The sequence below is a fragment of the Antechinus flavipes genome, chromosome 3 (assembly GCF_016432865.1).
Source record: "Antechinus flavipes isolate AdamAnt ecotype Samford, QLD, Australia chromosome 3, AdamAnt_v2, whole genome shotgun sequence".
Classification (NCBI taxonomy): Eukaryota; Metazoa; Chordata; class Mammalia; order Dasyuromorphia; family Dasyuridae; genus Antechinus; species Antechinus flavipes.
Genome location: NC_067400.1, coordinates 271071978 through 271091279, shown reverse-complemented (window position 1 = coordinate 271091279; position 19302 = coordinate 271071978). Strand labels below are relative to the sequence as shown.

Here is a 19302-nt window from a genome sequence, read left to right as displayed (position 1 = left end):
TAAAAAATAAAGAAAAAATATGAAATTAAAAGGATTTTAATTTTGGGGGTAAAACATTATAAATTATTTATTTCAATACTAAATGGGGAAACACTGATTTTTTTTTGTGAAAGAAAAAAATATCAAGGATTTATTGGATATTCCTGTTAAAAATATAACTGATTAATGTCACATGCATATGGTATTTATCTCTTGGACACAGGATATTTTATTTATTTTGGCACTCTCCAACCATACAGTACTTTTCAGACTTGAAATGGAGTTTTCCTTCTCTACATGATGGTCAAGATAGACAATAAGTCAAATGGTTAACAAGTTGTGTTAGCAGGGTGATACAGTATTGTGAGTAGTGCTGGCCAAGATTTCCTAGATTCACTAGCTGAATGGTCAATGAGATGTTCACTAGCTATGTGATCCTAAGCAAATCACTTAATCTCCCTAAGTTTCAGTTTCTTCAACTGTAAAATGGGTAGTACCTACCTCACAGAATTTTTGTAAGAATCAAATGAATTAAGGTATATAGCATAGTTATTTGGAAAACAAAGTGCTGTGAGTTATTATTGTTATCATTATTATTAACATTATTACCATAGTTCTTTCCTTTCACTTTGTTAAGCTCTGATTGAGCGATTGCTTCATTGAGAATGGGAAAAAGTACCTGTAGCTGAGGATGTGGGAAAGCCTTGGTACCTCTTCTTACTTCCTTTCTCTCTAGGTGAGGTGGCAATACCACCAAACCAGGTACACAAAAAGCTTGAATATAGATAGCTCTGACAAGACAGCTATCAATGGAAACTAATTTTGGTGGAAGAATCTGTCTTTTTTCTTCATATTACCCTGCTTTAGTTACTTATACTTTAGTTAGTGACAGTCTTTTTTAATTGTTCCCTCCAACATCATGTGCTAACACATTTAAGAGTTTTGTATGATGAAGAAAAAGTCTACAGTAAGATATATAGCAAGACAGAAAAAAACTGTAGATAGTGATAGTTGTTTTTTTTTTAAAAATAATAAAATACATATGTAAAGAGTGATGGAATAGGGGAAAATAGAGAGTGTGAAATAGATTGAAGAATCTGTCAAACCACAGAGAATTTTGAAATTGTGGGAAGTACAGCCCTAAAGTGAAAGCAGTTCATCACCTTTCATTCCTCACATGACAACAGGCTATAGATGACTATAATTCCAGTATACATGTACACACATACCTCCAAAAATTCTTATTAGTTTCTGAGTGTGGACCATTCCACTGCTTATGTAGATTATAAACCATTTAAGTAGTAGAGAAATTCATTGAGGTGAATTTTGGTGGTACCCTCCAAAAAAAAATGTCATCTGTGGGCTAATTTCCTGGTTATAAATCTTTCCAAACTTAGGTTAAGTTTCCTTTGACAGTTTATCACTGTAATTATGTATATAAATTAATGATGAATACTTCCCCTTCTGTGAAACATTGCACTGGAGATAAATTGTTGACAATAGCCAATAGCTGTATTCAATAACACTGAAGAAAAACTGCTTGTGACAAAATCTAGCTATAAATTAACTTGCAGATTCATTTCCTGATTTGACTCAACTTTTTCTCAAAGTTGCATTTTGTACAACTATTGAAAATAGTCCCAGTTAAAACCAAATTGCTGAATAATACATAAGATTCCTAAAATGATCATATTGTAATAAAGTGGCACTCATTATAAAGTGTCTACATGGGTACTTTGTATTTGTTATTAGAATCATATAACATGAAGGTTCTATCTAAGAATTCAAATTCTAATTTCTACCCAAGCATTTATTCATCCCCACTCCTAGTTCATTCACACTTCTATCACAACCAATTTACCATATCTTTATTGAAGTCTTCCTCTTTCAGATTCACCCCCTGCTGAATTTCAGCCTCCAGTGGTTCAAGCAATTTTTGTATATCTGAGTTAAACTGCTCCAATTCCTTCAAAGGAATGGAGGCCTAAAAAAAAAGATAGTGCTAATTTAAATCAAAATCATTTTTATTAGAAACATGAACAAAAAAATACATTTGGTGTCAACCCCTGATGTTTTACAAATGCATGAATTATTTTATACTTTGCAAGATTCCAGAAATATGAGTAGTGGAACTACCTGTAGATGCAAATAAGGATAAATAATATCATCAAAGAGGAAAAACATTTAAGATAATGTTTTATTCAATCAAAATAACCAAAATGTCAATTTTAATATTTTTCTGTATTTTAATTTTCAGTATTCTGCAGATAAATTCCTTCTGCTATATACTGAAATATTTCAGTGGAAAAACTATTTGCAATTAACTACTGGTATTTATTTTATACTTCCATAAGCTTTAAAAGTAGGTGAAAATGCAGGATTATCACCATATATTCAAAAGAACTCTATGGTACTCTGCTTTAATACCTTACAGGTATTCTTTGTAAAATTACCCAGGATGTATTTGTAAGACATATATAACTAAGGAAAGTTAGGAAAACACTTTTTGTTGGCATATTAAAAATAATCCTAGAATACTTTCCAACTTATTTCCCTCATATACAATTTAATAAACACATATTAAGATATGTTTACTGGCCTTTAACAATTTGCATACCTAATTTCATTTTAGTTTCTTTAATTTTGCATTTTTGTCAATAACTAGAGGCTACTTCTCATAAATAATAACAGGATAACTTTCTCTCATTTTACTAAATACCACATGGGAAATTTGATGAATGTGTTTGTATTTACAATTTAATATAAATTCATAAGTGTATTCTAAGACTTCATTATGAAATAAAAAAACTAAAAGATTAATAAAGTGTTTTTGGCAGCTTAGTTCTGTAAACATTTTTCATCTTATTAAAAGTCTTTGCATAAAAATATGCTTTGGAAAAGTTTTTTATGCTTTGTGGATTTATAAAACAAAATATGGTTATTTAGATTTTATGACATTAATAAAAATGTATATGGTAAAGCCATAGTTTTTTGTTTTTTTGTTTCTTTAAGTGAGTTTATCTAGGAACATCAACCTTCCCTTACCTGTTTTTTAAAAATCTACTCCTCCCATCCCATAGTAAAATTTTTCTGTCCTCCATGAAAATAGAGAATATTGTAATGTTCTGGTGTCAGAAAGTTAAAACAAATAGGAATAGTATCTTATATATGAAATTAGGCACACATAACTATCAGCATTCAATCACCAAAAAGATTGTTCAAGTTATTCAAAATATCTGGTGATAGTAAGATGCAGGAATGATACTTTGATATTGTCAAGGAAATAAAAGGCAAATTGTGCAATGTTGACTTTAAAATTAAGCATATTACTAATTTCATATATACTAAAAATCTCAAAGTAGAACTTAAAATTCTATGAGGCATGATTCTATAAAAACTTATAGTTTATTAATTGTTAAGTTATTATTAATTATTAAGTGCTTTCATAACATAGTAACCTACTTGCAAATTATTAAAAAGTCACAAGATTATAGCAAGTTATTAATATTAGACATCCATATGTTATTCAGTACTGCTAATATTTTTGGTAATATATTCACTTTTCTATGTGATCATATAAAAGGTAATAATAATGTGATAATATCACAATTTAAATTTTAATGAACTAATAATATGCTAGTATAACATAGCTCAAATCCTTCTTCCTTTAATAAAATAGATCACAGAAATATTACAGTTAACTTTTTCTAATGAGCATAACTTTAATTAAATAAATAACAATCTTGCAATGTTCCTACTCCTTAAAATAACCAATTAATAAGTCACATATATGTGTGTGTGTATATATATATATATATGACAATGAGATGTGTCTCTATATATGAATATAGATTTAATTTGAGCACATATACACACACATTATGCACCCAGTAATTATCTGTGGAGCTTATGTCCATATCTGTTTATATAATATAACAGTGAATTTTTGGGGTGGAAATTCAATGGAAAATGACCCAAAATGTTCAATTTGCTATTTAACCCAAATTTAATCCAAATAAATTGTATGATGTTTTTTCCCTGTAACTCTCAAACTACTTGAACACTTTGGCAAATTATTGTTTCATAAACTTTCTTTTGTGAAATTAGGCACACATGCCTGTTCAATAATGAAATACATTATAGAAGGACTTTTCTATATAATATGGGGATAGAAGGAAGAGGAATGAGTGAGATGAAAAGAAAGGGAGAAAGTAAGGAAAGAGAAAGAGGAAAGGGACAGGAATAGGGAGAGGAGAGCTGGAAGAGAAGAAAAAAAAGGAAAGGGGAGAAGGAATGGGAAAAAAGAGGGAGGACTGTAAGGGGAAGGAAGGGATGCTGCTAGTAGCATAGTAGATAGAATATTTAGCCTGGAGTTAAGAAGACTTGAGAATTCAAACCTAGTACTAAATACCTATTAGCTGTGAGTAGATGAGTCACTTCATATCTGTTTAAGTTTCCCATAATATAAAATGGAGATAATGATATCACCCACTTTACTGGGTTATTTGTGAGGATCAAAAAAAAAACACAACTTTGTAAACAACAACAAAACAGCATGGTACTTGAGAGAAACAGAGGCAGAGACAGAGAAACGGAGACAGAGAAACAGAGAGAGAGAGAGACAGAGAGAGAGAGAGAGAGAGACAGAGAGAGACAGAGAGAGAGAGAGAGACAGAGAGACAGAGACAGAGACAGAGACAGAGAGACAGAGACAGACAGAGACAGAGACAGAGAGACAGAGAGAGAGAGAGAGAGAGAGAGAGAGAAAGAGAGAGAGAGAGAAAGACAGAGAGACAGAGACACAGAGACACAGAGAGAAAGACAGAGAGAGAGAGAGAGAGAGAGAGAGAGAGAGAGAGAGAGAGAGAGAGAGAAAGAGAGGCAGAGACAGAGGGACAGAGAGAGAGAGAGAGAGAGAGAGAGAGAGAGAGAGAGAGAGAGAGAGAGAAAGGCAAGGGGGGAAGAGTGAAAGAGGAAAGGAGAAAGGGAGGGAAAGAATTATATATATTTGTGACTGATAGAGCAGACACTGTTTTTCCAAATCCATATAATCATATCCCTGAGATTTACTTATTTTTTTGACATTTCACATCACTTTCCTCCCAGCCAAATCCCTTTGTTTCTCTTTCAAAAACACAAGTTAATGATTTTAGCAAATCACTTGAACAAAAAAAGCATTGCATCATATCCTATTAAACAAGATAGAAGAATCTAGCCTAAAGGATAGAATAAGTAGATTTGCAGGTGTTGAAATAATCTTACCCAACACATGTTGATTAGATGGAGTGAAATCTCCAGAATACTGAGTTTTATATTTAATTCTGTCTTGCTCAAAAATTTTATCAACAACTTGAATGAAGATATAAATGATATGTAGATGATATACAGATAAGAGTAACTAACCAGGTCACAACCAAGATTCAAAAAGATTTCTGACACAAATGGGCAGAACCCAACAAGATTAAAATTAATGGAGATAAATGTAAAGACTTGCAGTAAAATAAAAAAAAAATGTTACATTAAACATTAAATAGGAGATACCAAGTTGGGAAACAATTCTCTTGGAAATAACCTGCCAGTTTTAGGTGATTTGTGGTTAGTATGAAAGAACAGTGTGAATTACATAGTTAAACCAGTCATGGAAAGTAGGATCTATTAATAGAGAGAAGATTATACTTCTCCCCCTCCCCACCCTTTATAGCCTGCATCAAATATGGTAACAGCCATCATAATGCTTTTTATAACATTTTATTCTTTCTTAATGTTTAAGATTCCAGTGTTTTTGAAGTTTTGGAGTCATTTTAAGTTCTGTGGATCACATTTTTTTAAGGGGCCATCAATAAAATGGAGTGCATTCAGCAAAGAGCTGACAGGATTGTAAAGGCTGGTAAATATTTTAAAATATGAATTAAGAGCTAATATATGATAAGAACAGATAAGAGCTTATGTGAATAAGAACTGAGGTTCTGGGGCTTGGAGAATGGAAGTCTTAGGGTGACATGAGAGGGACAATATTTGAAATTAAACACCAAAGAGGGATTAAGTTTCAGAGAGTAATTTCAGGGAGGAAATGACCAATGAGATTAAATTATAGGGAAGAAGATTTAGATTCAACATAATGAATAACCCTCAGACAATGATGGTTCTGATATTCCTTAAAAATGTCAAAGAGGAAATTCTTGTATTTCATGAGAAGTTTACTTAAATGACCTCAAAGACCAAAGACAAGTCTAATATTTTGTGATTGTAAGCTTTCCAAAGAATAAGCTATTCCAAAGTGTCCTCTTTCCTCATTTGAACTCACAGTACTCATGCCTATACTATTTCTTTAGCTATTAATAATTTTTTTAAAAAATGCCTCAAATTCTTCCTTTAATTTTTGTTTTGATTTTGTATCATATTTAATTTGCATCATATATAGTTACCATTTCCTCTTTTAATATCTTTAAAATTATACTTACATCCTAGAATAGTAATAATTACTCTCCATATATATGTGTGTGTATATATATATATTATATATAGAGAAGGTACTTTGTGAATTTTGCATATAATGATTAAATTACACTTATTAATATGAAATTTCCAGGTTATAAATTAAATGATGTCATCTTACCACCAACAAAATCAAAAAATGATCAAGGAAATTATTTTGCTTATCTCTGCAACAAGGTCAGATCAATCATTTGCCTATCTGAGTGAGAGAAATTATTAGGGCATAATGAATTGAAAAAGTAGTTTGATAATTAAGATGATGTACTCATTAAACGTGCAATCATGACACAGGAAACACTTTTTGATTCACTTAAATTTTCATAGGTCATTGTATGGACTCCATTCCTTTATTAATATACAATTTTTACAGGGTTTATTTATGTTTTCATGAAATAGAAATGAACCGAATAAATGCACATACAAATAAGTCATCGCTTTTGCTGATAGTCACAAAAATGTTAAATAATTAAGAACATTGTGCTTTTCCTGATTTAACTTAGAAAGTCAGAATTATGTTGAGATGTATAAGAAAAATAAAAAAAAAACAGAAAACTGACGAATAATCTTTATGTGTTATGAAAGCTTCTTCTCAAGCTATTTTTAATGGCAAGAACATGAACACAAGAGACTTAGAATTGCAATTAAATAATTTTCCACATATTAAGAAAACATGCAAAGGACATTTTGAGAGTTTACAAATATTAATAAAATAAAATCATTCCAAAATTAGAAGAATATCTCTATATATACTACAACCAGGGTTTTCAAAACAATTTACCAAGTTACACTTTCAACATGAACTTTTTGTATGAATATGTAGTTACAAAAACACACATTGAATGCAGCATGTATTATTAAAAGTCAGGAAAGTGAATTTGACACAAAAGGAAAGAGAAACAGAGAAAGTGAGAAAGACACTGATTTTCTTTTAATGTCTACTTCTTTTGTGAATTTTCAGTTCATCAACATTTTTTGCTACCTAAAATTAAAATATTAATGTGTTGCTAGGGTGTATTAAAAATTTTGAGTCAAAGGTGATGTAACATACATAATATTATTCACAGGATAACAGTTCCCAACAGAAACAGTGTGAAGTTTAGCAGAACTGAAATCCTTCTTAAAGTAATTCATCATCAACTGAAAAGAATATTGACAAATAACAAAAACAAACAAGAAATTTTAAATAAAAAATCTATTCCTCTTAAACACACATAACCATTTGAGATTAATTGAATTACCAAATCTGCCAGCATACTATTTTTTTCCTGTGAAAAATTCTAAAGTTGACCCTAAAACTAACTTTTCCTCTATCAATTAAAAAAATAATATGAATGCTAGCAAAACATATTGGAAGGTATTTATTAGACAAAATAATTATAAGCTTGTAAAATATTAAAATGCAAATGAAAAAGGGAATTGTGAAGAAAAGGAAGAGGATAGAAGGGAAGAATAAAGAAAATAAAGGAAGAAAAAAACAGAAGAAAAGGAAGACTGAAAAGAGAGACATCTAACATGAAGTAGCTTTGGTTCCCTCAAAAGTATGTATTGGAAAGAAGTTTATGGTGAAATCATTTGACAAAATAACCAAATTAAGTGATAAGTACCCTTATTTACTAAATTATTTAAAGCTGAAATAATCAAAATGACAGATACTAAACATGACTGTACACATCAACCATAATTTAAATGCTATGTAACTATCTTTAGAGGGTTTTTTTTTTGAAAATGGACATTTGTGAACATAAACACAAAGTAAGCTATCTATTTCTTTCTTTTTTAATTAGATGAAATGTATTTTGACTTTTCCATCATTATGCGACTATTTGAGAATATAAATGTATTTTTTCTTACAATAATTATTCTTTGTTATTGAAACCAAAGGTCACCCTGTAAATAAAATAACATTACTGTATACACCAGAGCTATAGATTGTGATTAGAGAGATGGGGAATAAATTTCTTTGGTATAGGGAATTTCTAGGTGTTATTGTAGGTCAGCACCTTCTCTGAAACAACTTTAGAGAGGTGACTAGAACCCTGAGAAATTAAATAATTTGTCTATATTTGGGAAAAAAAGGACTTGAACCCAATTCTTCCTAGTATCAAGGCCAACTCTTCATCCTGCCTCTGTTTCAGCCACTGAAGTGCCTACTATTGAGAGTAGTTTAGAATCCTGGGCAAACTATAATCAAGGACAGTCATGCTCCAGGCTGTGTCTCTCATTAAGTGCTTTACTGTCCTGGTTTTCAGCACTTAATTCTCTTTCTATGTCCTTCATCCATTCTCTTTCCCTCTCCCACTATGAGCATTGGAACTGTCATTTAACAGAGATGGAGATGGACGTGTTTATGACACAAGGTTAGCTTTTAGTTCAAATAGGCAGTTTGAAGAATCACTGGGGAATAAGAGAAAGCATATTGAATCAAGGGAGTGGACAAAAGGCCTAGCTTTGCCATCATGAAACTTTGTGACTTTGTTGATTCCCTTCCCAAAACTGGGTGTCAGTTTACTCATCTGTAAAATATTTAAATTGAGTAATCCTAATTTACTTAAGTGCTAGTTAACCAAAATGATAATTTATCACAGTGTAGTTTAATTATGTGTTACCTGTATGCATTCTAAGTAACAAGGCTTGTTTCTATTTGACTTATGTTAAATACCTATCACTATTTACATTAAACAATTTTACAAAACAAAATAAAACCTTAATATTTACTTGTGCTATAATTTCTGGAATGCCCACAAATTACTCCTACATCCTGAGTACATATTTTTAAAAAAGAAATAAATGGGAAAATGCAATTTCTTGCAAAGTTTGAAAAAAATAATGTTCTTTTGAAGAAAATGATACATATGGAACAAATATATATAGGCATATACATTGATAATGATATATATTGATTTTAAGAAATTTAAAGGCATTCTTTTATTATGCAATCGATCCCAAAGTAAGTCTTTTGTTACTAAACTCATTAGTGATCACCAACAGATTAAATAAAATGTAATATTACTTTTCAACTAAAATGCCTCTCAATGTTGTTTCCTATAGCATATGTTTATATGTAACTAAAATGAAAAGACACAGTTTTCTGACAAAATGGGAATGTTAAAATATCTTTATATGAAGTGGTAAATTTACACTGGAGAAATAACCAACATTTCCCTTATGAATTTGAAATACATGAAAAAAGGCAGTACTCTTACTATGTGGTTTTATCTTCTAATAAATAATGTTATTTATATATCCATGACAATCCAAAGTTATATAAATTATACAACCATCAAAGATGAATATTGACATACAAAATACCAGATTGGATAACTGGTATATTTTTCCCTTTTTTGATAGTGGTCCATGAATTTTGATAATGTATTCAAAACATTGCATGGAAATTAAAGAACATATGGTGTATATATCATGTATAATGTAAACTCATATAGGAGAGCCAAGTGGGGAAAAATTATTATTTTATGTTTCTTGGCTGCTAGTGTCAGTTTGCAAGGCTAATTATTTAATACATTATAAGTTATATAGAAAAATGAATGATCCTAGCATTCATAAAATATGATTCAAAATGCAAATTATCAATAACAGTTTGATTATACCATATGACAATGAATATATATAGAAAACATTTATATGATAAGTTCACTATAACAAGACCCTTGATGAAAGATATATATCATGAACTCCAACAGAGCAAATCAAAAGATTTTTGTTACTAATATGATTACCAAAAAAGTCAATGAAGTATATTTTCATAATTTATCTGTTTTGTTATTCAAATAGTATATCTTATACCATGATTAAAGCAAAAAAATTAGATTACATAATTAAAATCTAGAGTAACATATTTTATTGTGTCATATCTCTATGTAAATAAAAAAAAACCTATTACTTGTAACTCAGAGGCAATTACTGTAATTTTAAAAATCAAATAAATTTGAAGCTTTAAAGTCCTTCTTACTTATAGGATCTATTCCGAAATTTAATCTTAGTTACTAGTAAATTGTGTATTTCAAGACCTGCCAGAACACATAGTGGACTGGTCCCCTCTCTCCTCTCTCAGTCCACTATCCTATCTTTTCAAGGTTGAACCACTCCTGAAACATCTTTGTGCCATATGCAGCTCCATCAGCATATTAAATCTTCAATAAATCTCCCCCTTATGCATCTTCTGTTTGCTCTCCAGGGCTAAATATTAGCTTATCTCCTTGAAACATCTATAAGTTTCTTATCTTATATTCTTGCTATTCTTTCTACCTGGTTTCTGGGAAATGAAAAGACCATAACTTAGTAATATTACTATGAGATTAAACTATAAATTTGAAGGATTCTGTCTACTCTGTCCCCCTCGATACTTTATTGATTCCTGGGGCCTTTTCTTCCTAATCTTAATCCCTAATATTCCCCTTTGGTACAGTCATATAATCCAACAATGCTATCCTTCTCAGACCCTTTTTCACACCATATTCCCTATAAGAAAAGTGAGGTAATCAAAACAGCTTGGACTCTATTAATTATAATTCAGAGATATTTGGAGGAGTCTCAGAGCAGCTTTCTTCTAAGTTGAATGTTCCTCTCTTCCTTTTGACTCCTAAGTGACCTCTACTAATTATGAATTAATTCCCACAGGCCAATCTATAAATCTATAAATCTTTGGATGTCCTTAGAACACTATTTCACTATTTAGAAAAGGCCTAGAAAGTGAAGTACTACTAATAAAACTATTCTTTCCTTTCCTGACTGTCATCCCCCAAAGTCTCCAAATTGTAAGGAGTTTGACTTTTGTCAAATGGGATAGGACCTAAAATAGCTGATTATCAGAATTACAGACTCTTCTTTTCAAGCAACTAAAACTTTTTAGAAAACAATGTCATATATGTGTGTGTGTGTGTGTGTGTGTGTGTGTGTGTGTGTGTATCAAATTGAACATAGTAGATTTAAAATAACTTGTGGAAAAATTAAATGTTTATATATCTTCACTCTTCTTAACACACTGTTCATACAATAAAGTCACCTACTGCCTAGATAGAATATATGTAACTGTTCATAAAAAGGTTTTTTTACATTAATGAGAAAAAATATTTTGCAAAATCAAAATGAGGTCACCTATTCCATGTGAAACAGAATGATAATATTCATATTATGAATGATACGCTAATTTGGGAATTTATTTTTTCCCTAAAACATTAAAAATATGCTAGTTTAGTACCTGAGACTATACCTTTATCCCTAAGAGAAATGTCAGAGTATGTTCTAGCTTCTTCTTGGATTTATAAATTCCATGAGTTGTTGAGGCATATTGAGTCATTGTTTTAGAATGAGAGTTGAATTCTTATATCATAAATTTGGTATGAGCCATTCCTCTTAGGTTGAAAAAATTCCTATTCTCATAACTTTTCCTTAAAAATGTAAGTATGCCTTATATCATCAAAAAAAGTTTATGTATATTAAGTTTGTCTTGAAAACTCAAAATTTCAGTGATAACAAAGTGATGGTATGTACTTTTTCCCCATAATGTATTGCATAAAGCAACTTTGAATTATTGGTCACATTTCAGAGAAACATTTTTTTTCTAGAGAAGATTTCAGTTGTTTAGACATGGAATAAATTATTTTGAATATGATAAAACCATGCAGAAAACATCAATCATGGATGTATAAAAGAGATTGTATTTTTAAAGATAACAAAAACTTAAAATAATAAATCCAGAATAACAAAATCACATTATTTATTTACATATTAATTTTTTTTAACAGTGAATGAAATAACAATTCCTTGTTTTGAGTAAGCAAATGCAGGGTGCATACCATCAGTTTAAGGTGGTATGACATTACATCCATGTACTAATAAATAGTATGATAACAATTTATCATATATTGATATATAATAATGATATATGGCCATAGTAATGATGATAGTAAAATTCTGAAAAATAATGTTTTTAAATGGTAATTACATGTCTACTATAATTTTCCATTCTAATACCTATATAATTTTCCATTCTAATACCTATTAGACTATTAATAGGATTAATAGGTATTGTTTATTTCAACCACTTTTCAAAATCATTTTATTAATTTCTGATAAATTTATCACTTACCTGACATGTTACTATTCAAAATTATCTTTTTTCTCCCCATTTGTAATTTCTACCTATTTAAATTTATTTATACTTTCATAAATAAATTTTATCTCTATTTTTGTGCTTTTAATGGTAGCTTTTAAATTGCTTGAAAATATATCAGATTGAATATTATTTGTGATATTTTGCATTCCAAAATACAAAATAGCTATATTCTCTAATACAGTATTTCATTAATTTGTTTATGATATGCTTAACATATAAGATTTTGCTTTGAAACAGGCATACTTTCTTTAATTGAACCAGGAATTTGAAACTCTGACATGCAACTGCTTCACATTCTCTAGCTCTCCATTATAGAGTAAATACAAACATGCTTGTAAAAATTACAAAATTATGAATAATAAGCTTTGCAAGTTTTTTTATGGCTTGAGCATTTCATGACAAAATGCCTACATATCACAGCTTGAACCTGAAATTGGGCGAGTGGAGAAGTTAAACATGGATACAAACACATACAAAGAGTAACACTGGATACCTTGGTTCATGCAAGTGTACAAAGCCTCATTTTATAATGATTCAAGTATAAGTACAAATGGACACTATCATATTTGGCAAAATAAATCAATATTTCTCTTAGACAGTTTTGTGCTCTGTTTTAGCTTAAAGCATGCCTTTTTTGTGCATTCATCCTGCGTAAGATCCCTGAAAATATATATGTAAACCAGTGCAGAAGTAGTTTATATAAAGTCCTATGAGAGTTATGACAGAAAAAAATGTTTTTTCCTCATGTGTCTCAATTCAAATCAACAAATACTTATTGAGCATCTACAATTGCAAGATTCAGTGATAAAGTTTGCTCAGATACATTTGGGCCTTTATTTTTCCTGGAAAATCTTTGCTTTGAGGGTTAAAAGGACCCCCTAGTGCACGGCATAACCTTCGTAAAAGACCACTTAGAACTACTTTCCACCGTGGAGCAGATCTTCCTACCTTTCCAGTCTTAATTCTTTGAGAAATAGCTGCAAATCGATGGTTGAGCTCTGTCAGTTTGGGCTCTATTACTTTCCTGCAGTGGTCGCCACGATTTGTCATCAAATTTATAGCCTGGTCATGCGTAGAGTCCACCTTTGGACGCATATCATTCAGTTCAGCCTTTAAGCACTACAGTCCGTGAGCAAGAGACAGGGCTTGAAGTTAGTAATAAGTGGAAAGAGGAAAAGGAGAGAACATGCAAAGGAATAGAGAGCAAGAAAAAAAAAACTTAAAAAAAGGAATAAAGAATGAGACATGAAATATCACAGAAAAACAAGGTATCCTCAACATTTCACTTTTGCCCACCTGTCTATTCAAAAAGTTTATTTATGGTGGGGAAAACCAGAAGATGTTTCTAAACTTTCCATTTAAGCAATCTATTACTTGGAACAATGTCAGTGGTAAACATAATATTTTAAGTTTAGTGGGAATCTTATCCTAACTAAATTTCACAGTTGTAAAACCAACAAAATTCTATTATGTTCACAGGAGGGAAGAAGACTAAAGAGCAAATTTTCATTTCTTTCTGGCAGTGGTGCTTAGTTCTTCTTTGTTTTATCATTTCGAGTGCCAAGGAAGAAATTGTTTTCCTTATCTGATGGAGATTCTGTATCAACTAAAGAGAAAGCAGAACAGGCTTTGAGAGATTAGAAGGGTCAAAGACTTGGAACAAGTTAAATGTTTTGAAATTGCAAAGGCACATAGGAATAGTAAAAAATGTATCATTACTAAAAATGTGGAATAACCATCAGAAAGGGTATATTATTATTGAAGACTACACAACACACCTGGTTTTCTGTTAGTTTAAGGACATTTCCTTATTATGCCCTTTGATAAAATGAAAACCTTCAAGTATGCTGTTGGAATATGGTACTTCATTTTTTAAAAGAATTATGGTATTCTCTGAAGTAAAATTTCATCAACAAAATTTGAATATGATATAAATTCCTTAAAATGAAATAATTTGTAGATATTGTCAAAACCAGACAAATATAATCTTTCAGATGAGATAGCTGACTTTTAAAAAGAAAACTAATTTAGTCCTTTTCTTGTGGTGTAATCCTTTTTTGACTTTAACATGGAGCATATTTCTAAAATGTGTTAGTTTGTAGAAAGATGTTTAGAAAATTTTGAAATGCAGAAAATAAAAGCAGTGGCTATATCTATTGGATCCCTGGAACTTTAAACAAAAATGAAAAATAAAACCCAGCCAGCCCTTCATTAAGATGATTTGTCTCTGTGATTTCAAAGTCCTAGATTACTGGGATTAGGCAAAAATATCTGTATGACCACATTTTTTCTTCATCCTAATATAAAATTATACAGACAATCAGTGAGAAGCTGTTTTTTGCTTTTGCTAAAGACTGTCTAGAGACTTCTGGATACTATAATATGTTATCATGAAAGATCAGAAAAAAAGATCTTTCTTTGCAAATTTTTAAGGTTTGTCTGCAGACCTGTTAAGAGGTAAATGACCTCTCTGGATACTATCCAGACATGTATTTCTGCATGACTCTTCAGTGTCATTAAGCTATCCAGAGAGAAAAAGCTATTTTAATTTGTTTATCCTTTATAGGATCAAGGACAAATAAACTTGAAATTAACTGTTGGGATGAATGAAAAAGCTATTCAGAATATATAATTTGCTACCTTAAGTACATCTTCTTTCTGCTGAGTTTTCTTTTTCTCTGATTCATCCAATAATATTTCAGCATGAGAGATCCAGGAGGTGATGTGAGCTACATTTTCATCAAAAGTTTCCATGTGTTTCTGGTATTCCTGTAGTCAAAGAGAAAAGAATGACACATTATTAAGCATTTCTACAATATTTTTTAAAAGAACTATTATAATTTGCTCCTGTAAAAAGTGGCAAACTTTGTAAAATTTTTATTGCTTTTTTAAAGGAAATATATATATTAACATATAAAACGTCAAAAATATACAGAGGAAAACATTTAGAATCATGACTAACAACATAATTCCAAATGCTTAGAAGATAAAAGTGGAATTGGACCAACTCTTCAGAATCAAATGACATTTCCATATTTAGAGAAAACTTTGATGGTGTTCATGATAGAGCAAGAAAGCTTTTGTTACCAATAGTAGATTTAACCATTCTTCTGCTCGAGATGTTACTGCAATCCAATTACTCTTCAGAAGGCTGAGTTTATCATCTACCAGATTTTCCTTTTTGCCCAGCACTGTCTTTAGGGATGTTCCTAAATCAGTTATGATCTTTAGCTGAGGTTGTCTTTTCTCAATCTCTTTCTGAGTAGCCTATGGGGGGGAAAAAACAGACTATATTACCCTCACAATAGCCTTGAGTTTAAATGTTAATAAAATTGCAAATTACTGTTATGAGAAAGTTTTCCAGAGGTTAAATCTACCACTAAAACAAAACTTTTTACACAGAAAATTTTTACCATAAATATCTAGTAATTTTATCTATTTTTGTTTTAGTTATGATTATATATTTATAAAAATGCATGTATAGAAGCATATGTTTGTCCATTTCAAAATCAAAGGCATTTGCTTTATTTTGTGATGTGTACTTGCTATTAACAAGTTATTTTTAAATTTTTTATTTACTTTGTTTAATTTTCCAATTACATGTAATTTTTTAAACAATTGTTTTTAATATTTTGAGTTCCAAAATCTTGTGCTCCCTCTTGCCTCTCCCCTATTTTTTGAGAAGGCAAGTGATTTGATAGTTGACAGTACTTTATTTTTTTTATAAAGTTTTTTATTTTCAAAACATATGCACAGATAATTTGACAACCTTGACCCTTGCATGGCCTTGTGTTTAGATGGTTTATACATATTGTATAAATATATTTATAAAATTCTCTTGCTACACAAGAAAAATCAGATCAAAAAAAGAAAGTAAATGAGTAAGAAAAAATGCAGGTGAACAACAAAAAGAGTGAAATTATTATTTTGTGATCCATACTCAGTTCCCATAGTCCTCTCTCTGGGTATAGATGGCTCTTTTCATCATAAGATCATTGGAACTGGCATCAATCATCTCATTGTTGTGAAGTCACGTTCATCAGAATTGATTGTCATATAATATTGATGTTGCTGTGTTCTCTTGGTTCTGTTCATTTCACTTAGCATCAATTAATGTAAGTCCAGGCCTCTCTAAAATCATCCTCATGATCATTTCTTATAAAACAATAATATTCCATAATATTCAAAAATCATAACATATTCAGTCATTCTCCAACAGATGAGCATTTACTCAGTTTCCAGTTTCTTGCCACTATAAAAAGGGCTGCCACAAACATTTTTACATATGGGGTCCCTTTCCCTTCTTTAAGATCTCTTTGGGATATAGGCACAGTAGAAACACTCCTGGATCAAAGGGTATGCACAGTTTGATAACTTTTTGAGCATAGTTCCAACTGTTCTCCAGAATGGTTGGATCTGTTCACAGTTCCACCAACAATGTATCAGTGTCCCAGTTTTCCTACATCCCCTCCAACATTCTAATTGACAGAACTTTACAATTTTAACTTTAATCTTATGACAAACCCAAATTATAATGGACTTTCTTGATCATGGAGTGGTAAATGATTACAACTGATATTAATTATGCCAGCATCCAAGACTGTGCAGATAGTGATTTCAACACAAAACACCTAATACTGCTATGCTCTCTCCATGACAGGCTGGAATGACTGTCATTCTCCAGTCTTTCTGAGGTATAATCCCTCAATGTATATTCTAATGGCAGTTTTAAACCTATGGCATGTCCTGAGAGGTTTTCTTGATAGTAGCAAAGCATCTCTGACTAAAGGCTTAGGCAAACATCAAGATGATTATTGTTCTCTTTAGAGGAGTATCTGTCTCATGAAACTGATAGGATGCCAATTTATACATCTCCATATTTTTCCCTGCTCATGTAATATATACAATGCTGAAACTGAAATCCTGGACTATATCTTAAACTATACATAGATACTAACCGATTTATGACAATCCTGATTACAGATCCATTGAGAATAATTGTTAATGATCTTTTAGCAAAAATATTGACTGAATATAAGTGCTGCTAGCAAACAAAAGTTATATAATCTATAAAAATGATATATTCAAAACATTATATTTACAAATTTTGATCTTAAATAAGCAAAAACTAACATATCACTGGTCAATATAGAATTGTTTCTGTTCTATTCTTTCTGTCTCCTGGCCTAGAAATAAGCAACTACATAAGTATTCAATGAGTCAAACACTTAGGAAGGATTAATTGATCTCTTATTATATTTGCAGCAATGCACTTAACCTTATCATTATTGTCATTTTTTGTCCATGTAAATATAATGACTAATGATGTTCACAGCAATACAACTGTAAATATAAAGGACTTAGCAAAAATAAGTAGTATTATTATTAACATGACATATATAGTGCTTTGATAAATATGAATTCCCTTTTTTAGTGATTCACTAGATAATATTTTTGTTGAGCTATAATTTCTTTTTTTACTTATGAAGGATCTTTACATATGCCTCAGAAACTCCATGTTGGAAAAGAATCTTCCATTTTCTGTAAGAAGTAAAATACCTTAAGGAGGTAATCAAGAAAGTGATATCATAAGAGACTTAATAAGCTTTATCTATTTACATTCCTACTTGGGAGGGTGATGGAAGTTAGAAGGAGTATATATAGATAGAGGGCATGGCTGTGAATTGAAGATGAAGGGATAATATCTCTTTAAAAATAATGAAATTAAGGTGTGAGAGATGAATATACTAGAAGAAAGGGAGAGGGAGAAGTGGAATGGTGCAAATTAACTGCCATAAAAAAGAGGCAAATAAAAGCTTTTACAGTGGAGCGGAAGAAGGGCAGGAGAGAGGGAGTGAGTGAGTGAACCTTTTTTTCCTCAGAATTGGCTCAAATAGGAAATAACATACATACTCAATAAAGTATAGTAATCTATCTTACTCTACAGGAAAATAGGATGGGAATGGGATGTTGGAAGAAGGGGAGGCTGATAAAAGAAAAGTCATATTGGGGGAGGGAGTGGTCAGTAGCAAAATGTTTTTGAAGAGAGACAAGGTGAAAGGAGAGAGAGAATAAATGGGGAGGGAAAATACAATTAGCAATAGTAATTGTAAGAAATTTTTCAAAGCAACTTTCTCTGATGGAATATTATTGTTCTGGGAAATGATGAGTGGGATGCTGTCAGGAAAAAATAATAAACCTGGAAAGTCCTCCATGAACAAAATAAAATATACTTGTATACAAAGCAATAGCAATGTTCTGAGATGACCAGCTGTAAATGACTTTGTTATTTTCAGTAGTATAATCATCCAACATTACTCTGAAGGACTTATGATGAAAAATACTATCTATACCCAGAGAAAGAACTGATTGAATCTGAAATCAGATTGAAGCATGCTCTCTCTCTCTCTCTCTCTCTCTCTCTCTCTCTCTCTCTCTCTCACACACACACACACACACACACACACACACACACACACAATTTTCTTGAGAGTTTTTATTTTTATTAGGGTGGGAGATTTGTGTTTTCTTTCAGAACTTGACTTTTATGAAAATGTTTTTTATAATTTCACATGTGGTTTCTTAGTTGTTGATGGGGATAAGGAATAAAACCCAGAACACAAAAATTAAAAAAATATATAAAAAAATTGGTTTGAATGTAACTGGGGAAAATATTAAATAAATAAATAAATTTA

The 19302-nt window shown here is 30.8% G+C and overlaps 1 protein-coding gene across 1 annotated transcript in view; it reads right to left on the bottom strand.

Moving 5' to 3' along the window:
• Positions 1-19302, bottom strand: part of DMD (dystrophin) — a 2219276-nt gene that overhangs the window by 1344694 nt on the left and 855280 nt on the right. The window contains exons 35-38 of the mRNA XM_051991017.1: positions 15695-15874; positions 15248-15376; positions 13556-13726; positions 1841-1963 (exon numbers count right to left, since the gene is read on the bottom strand). Coding sequence (XP_051846977.1) covers positions 1841-1963; positions 13556-13726; positions 15248-15376; positions 15695-15874 — 603 coding nt within the window. The remainder of the gene's footprint in view (positions 1-1840; positions 1964-13555; positions 13727-15247; positions 15377-15694; positions 15875-19302) is intronic.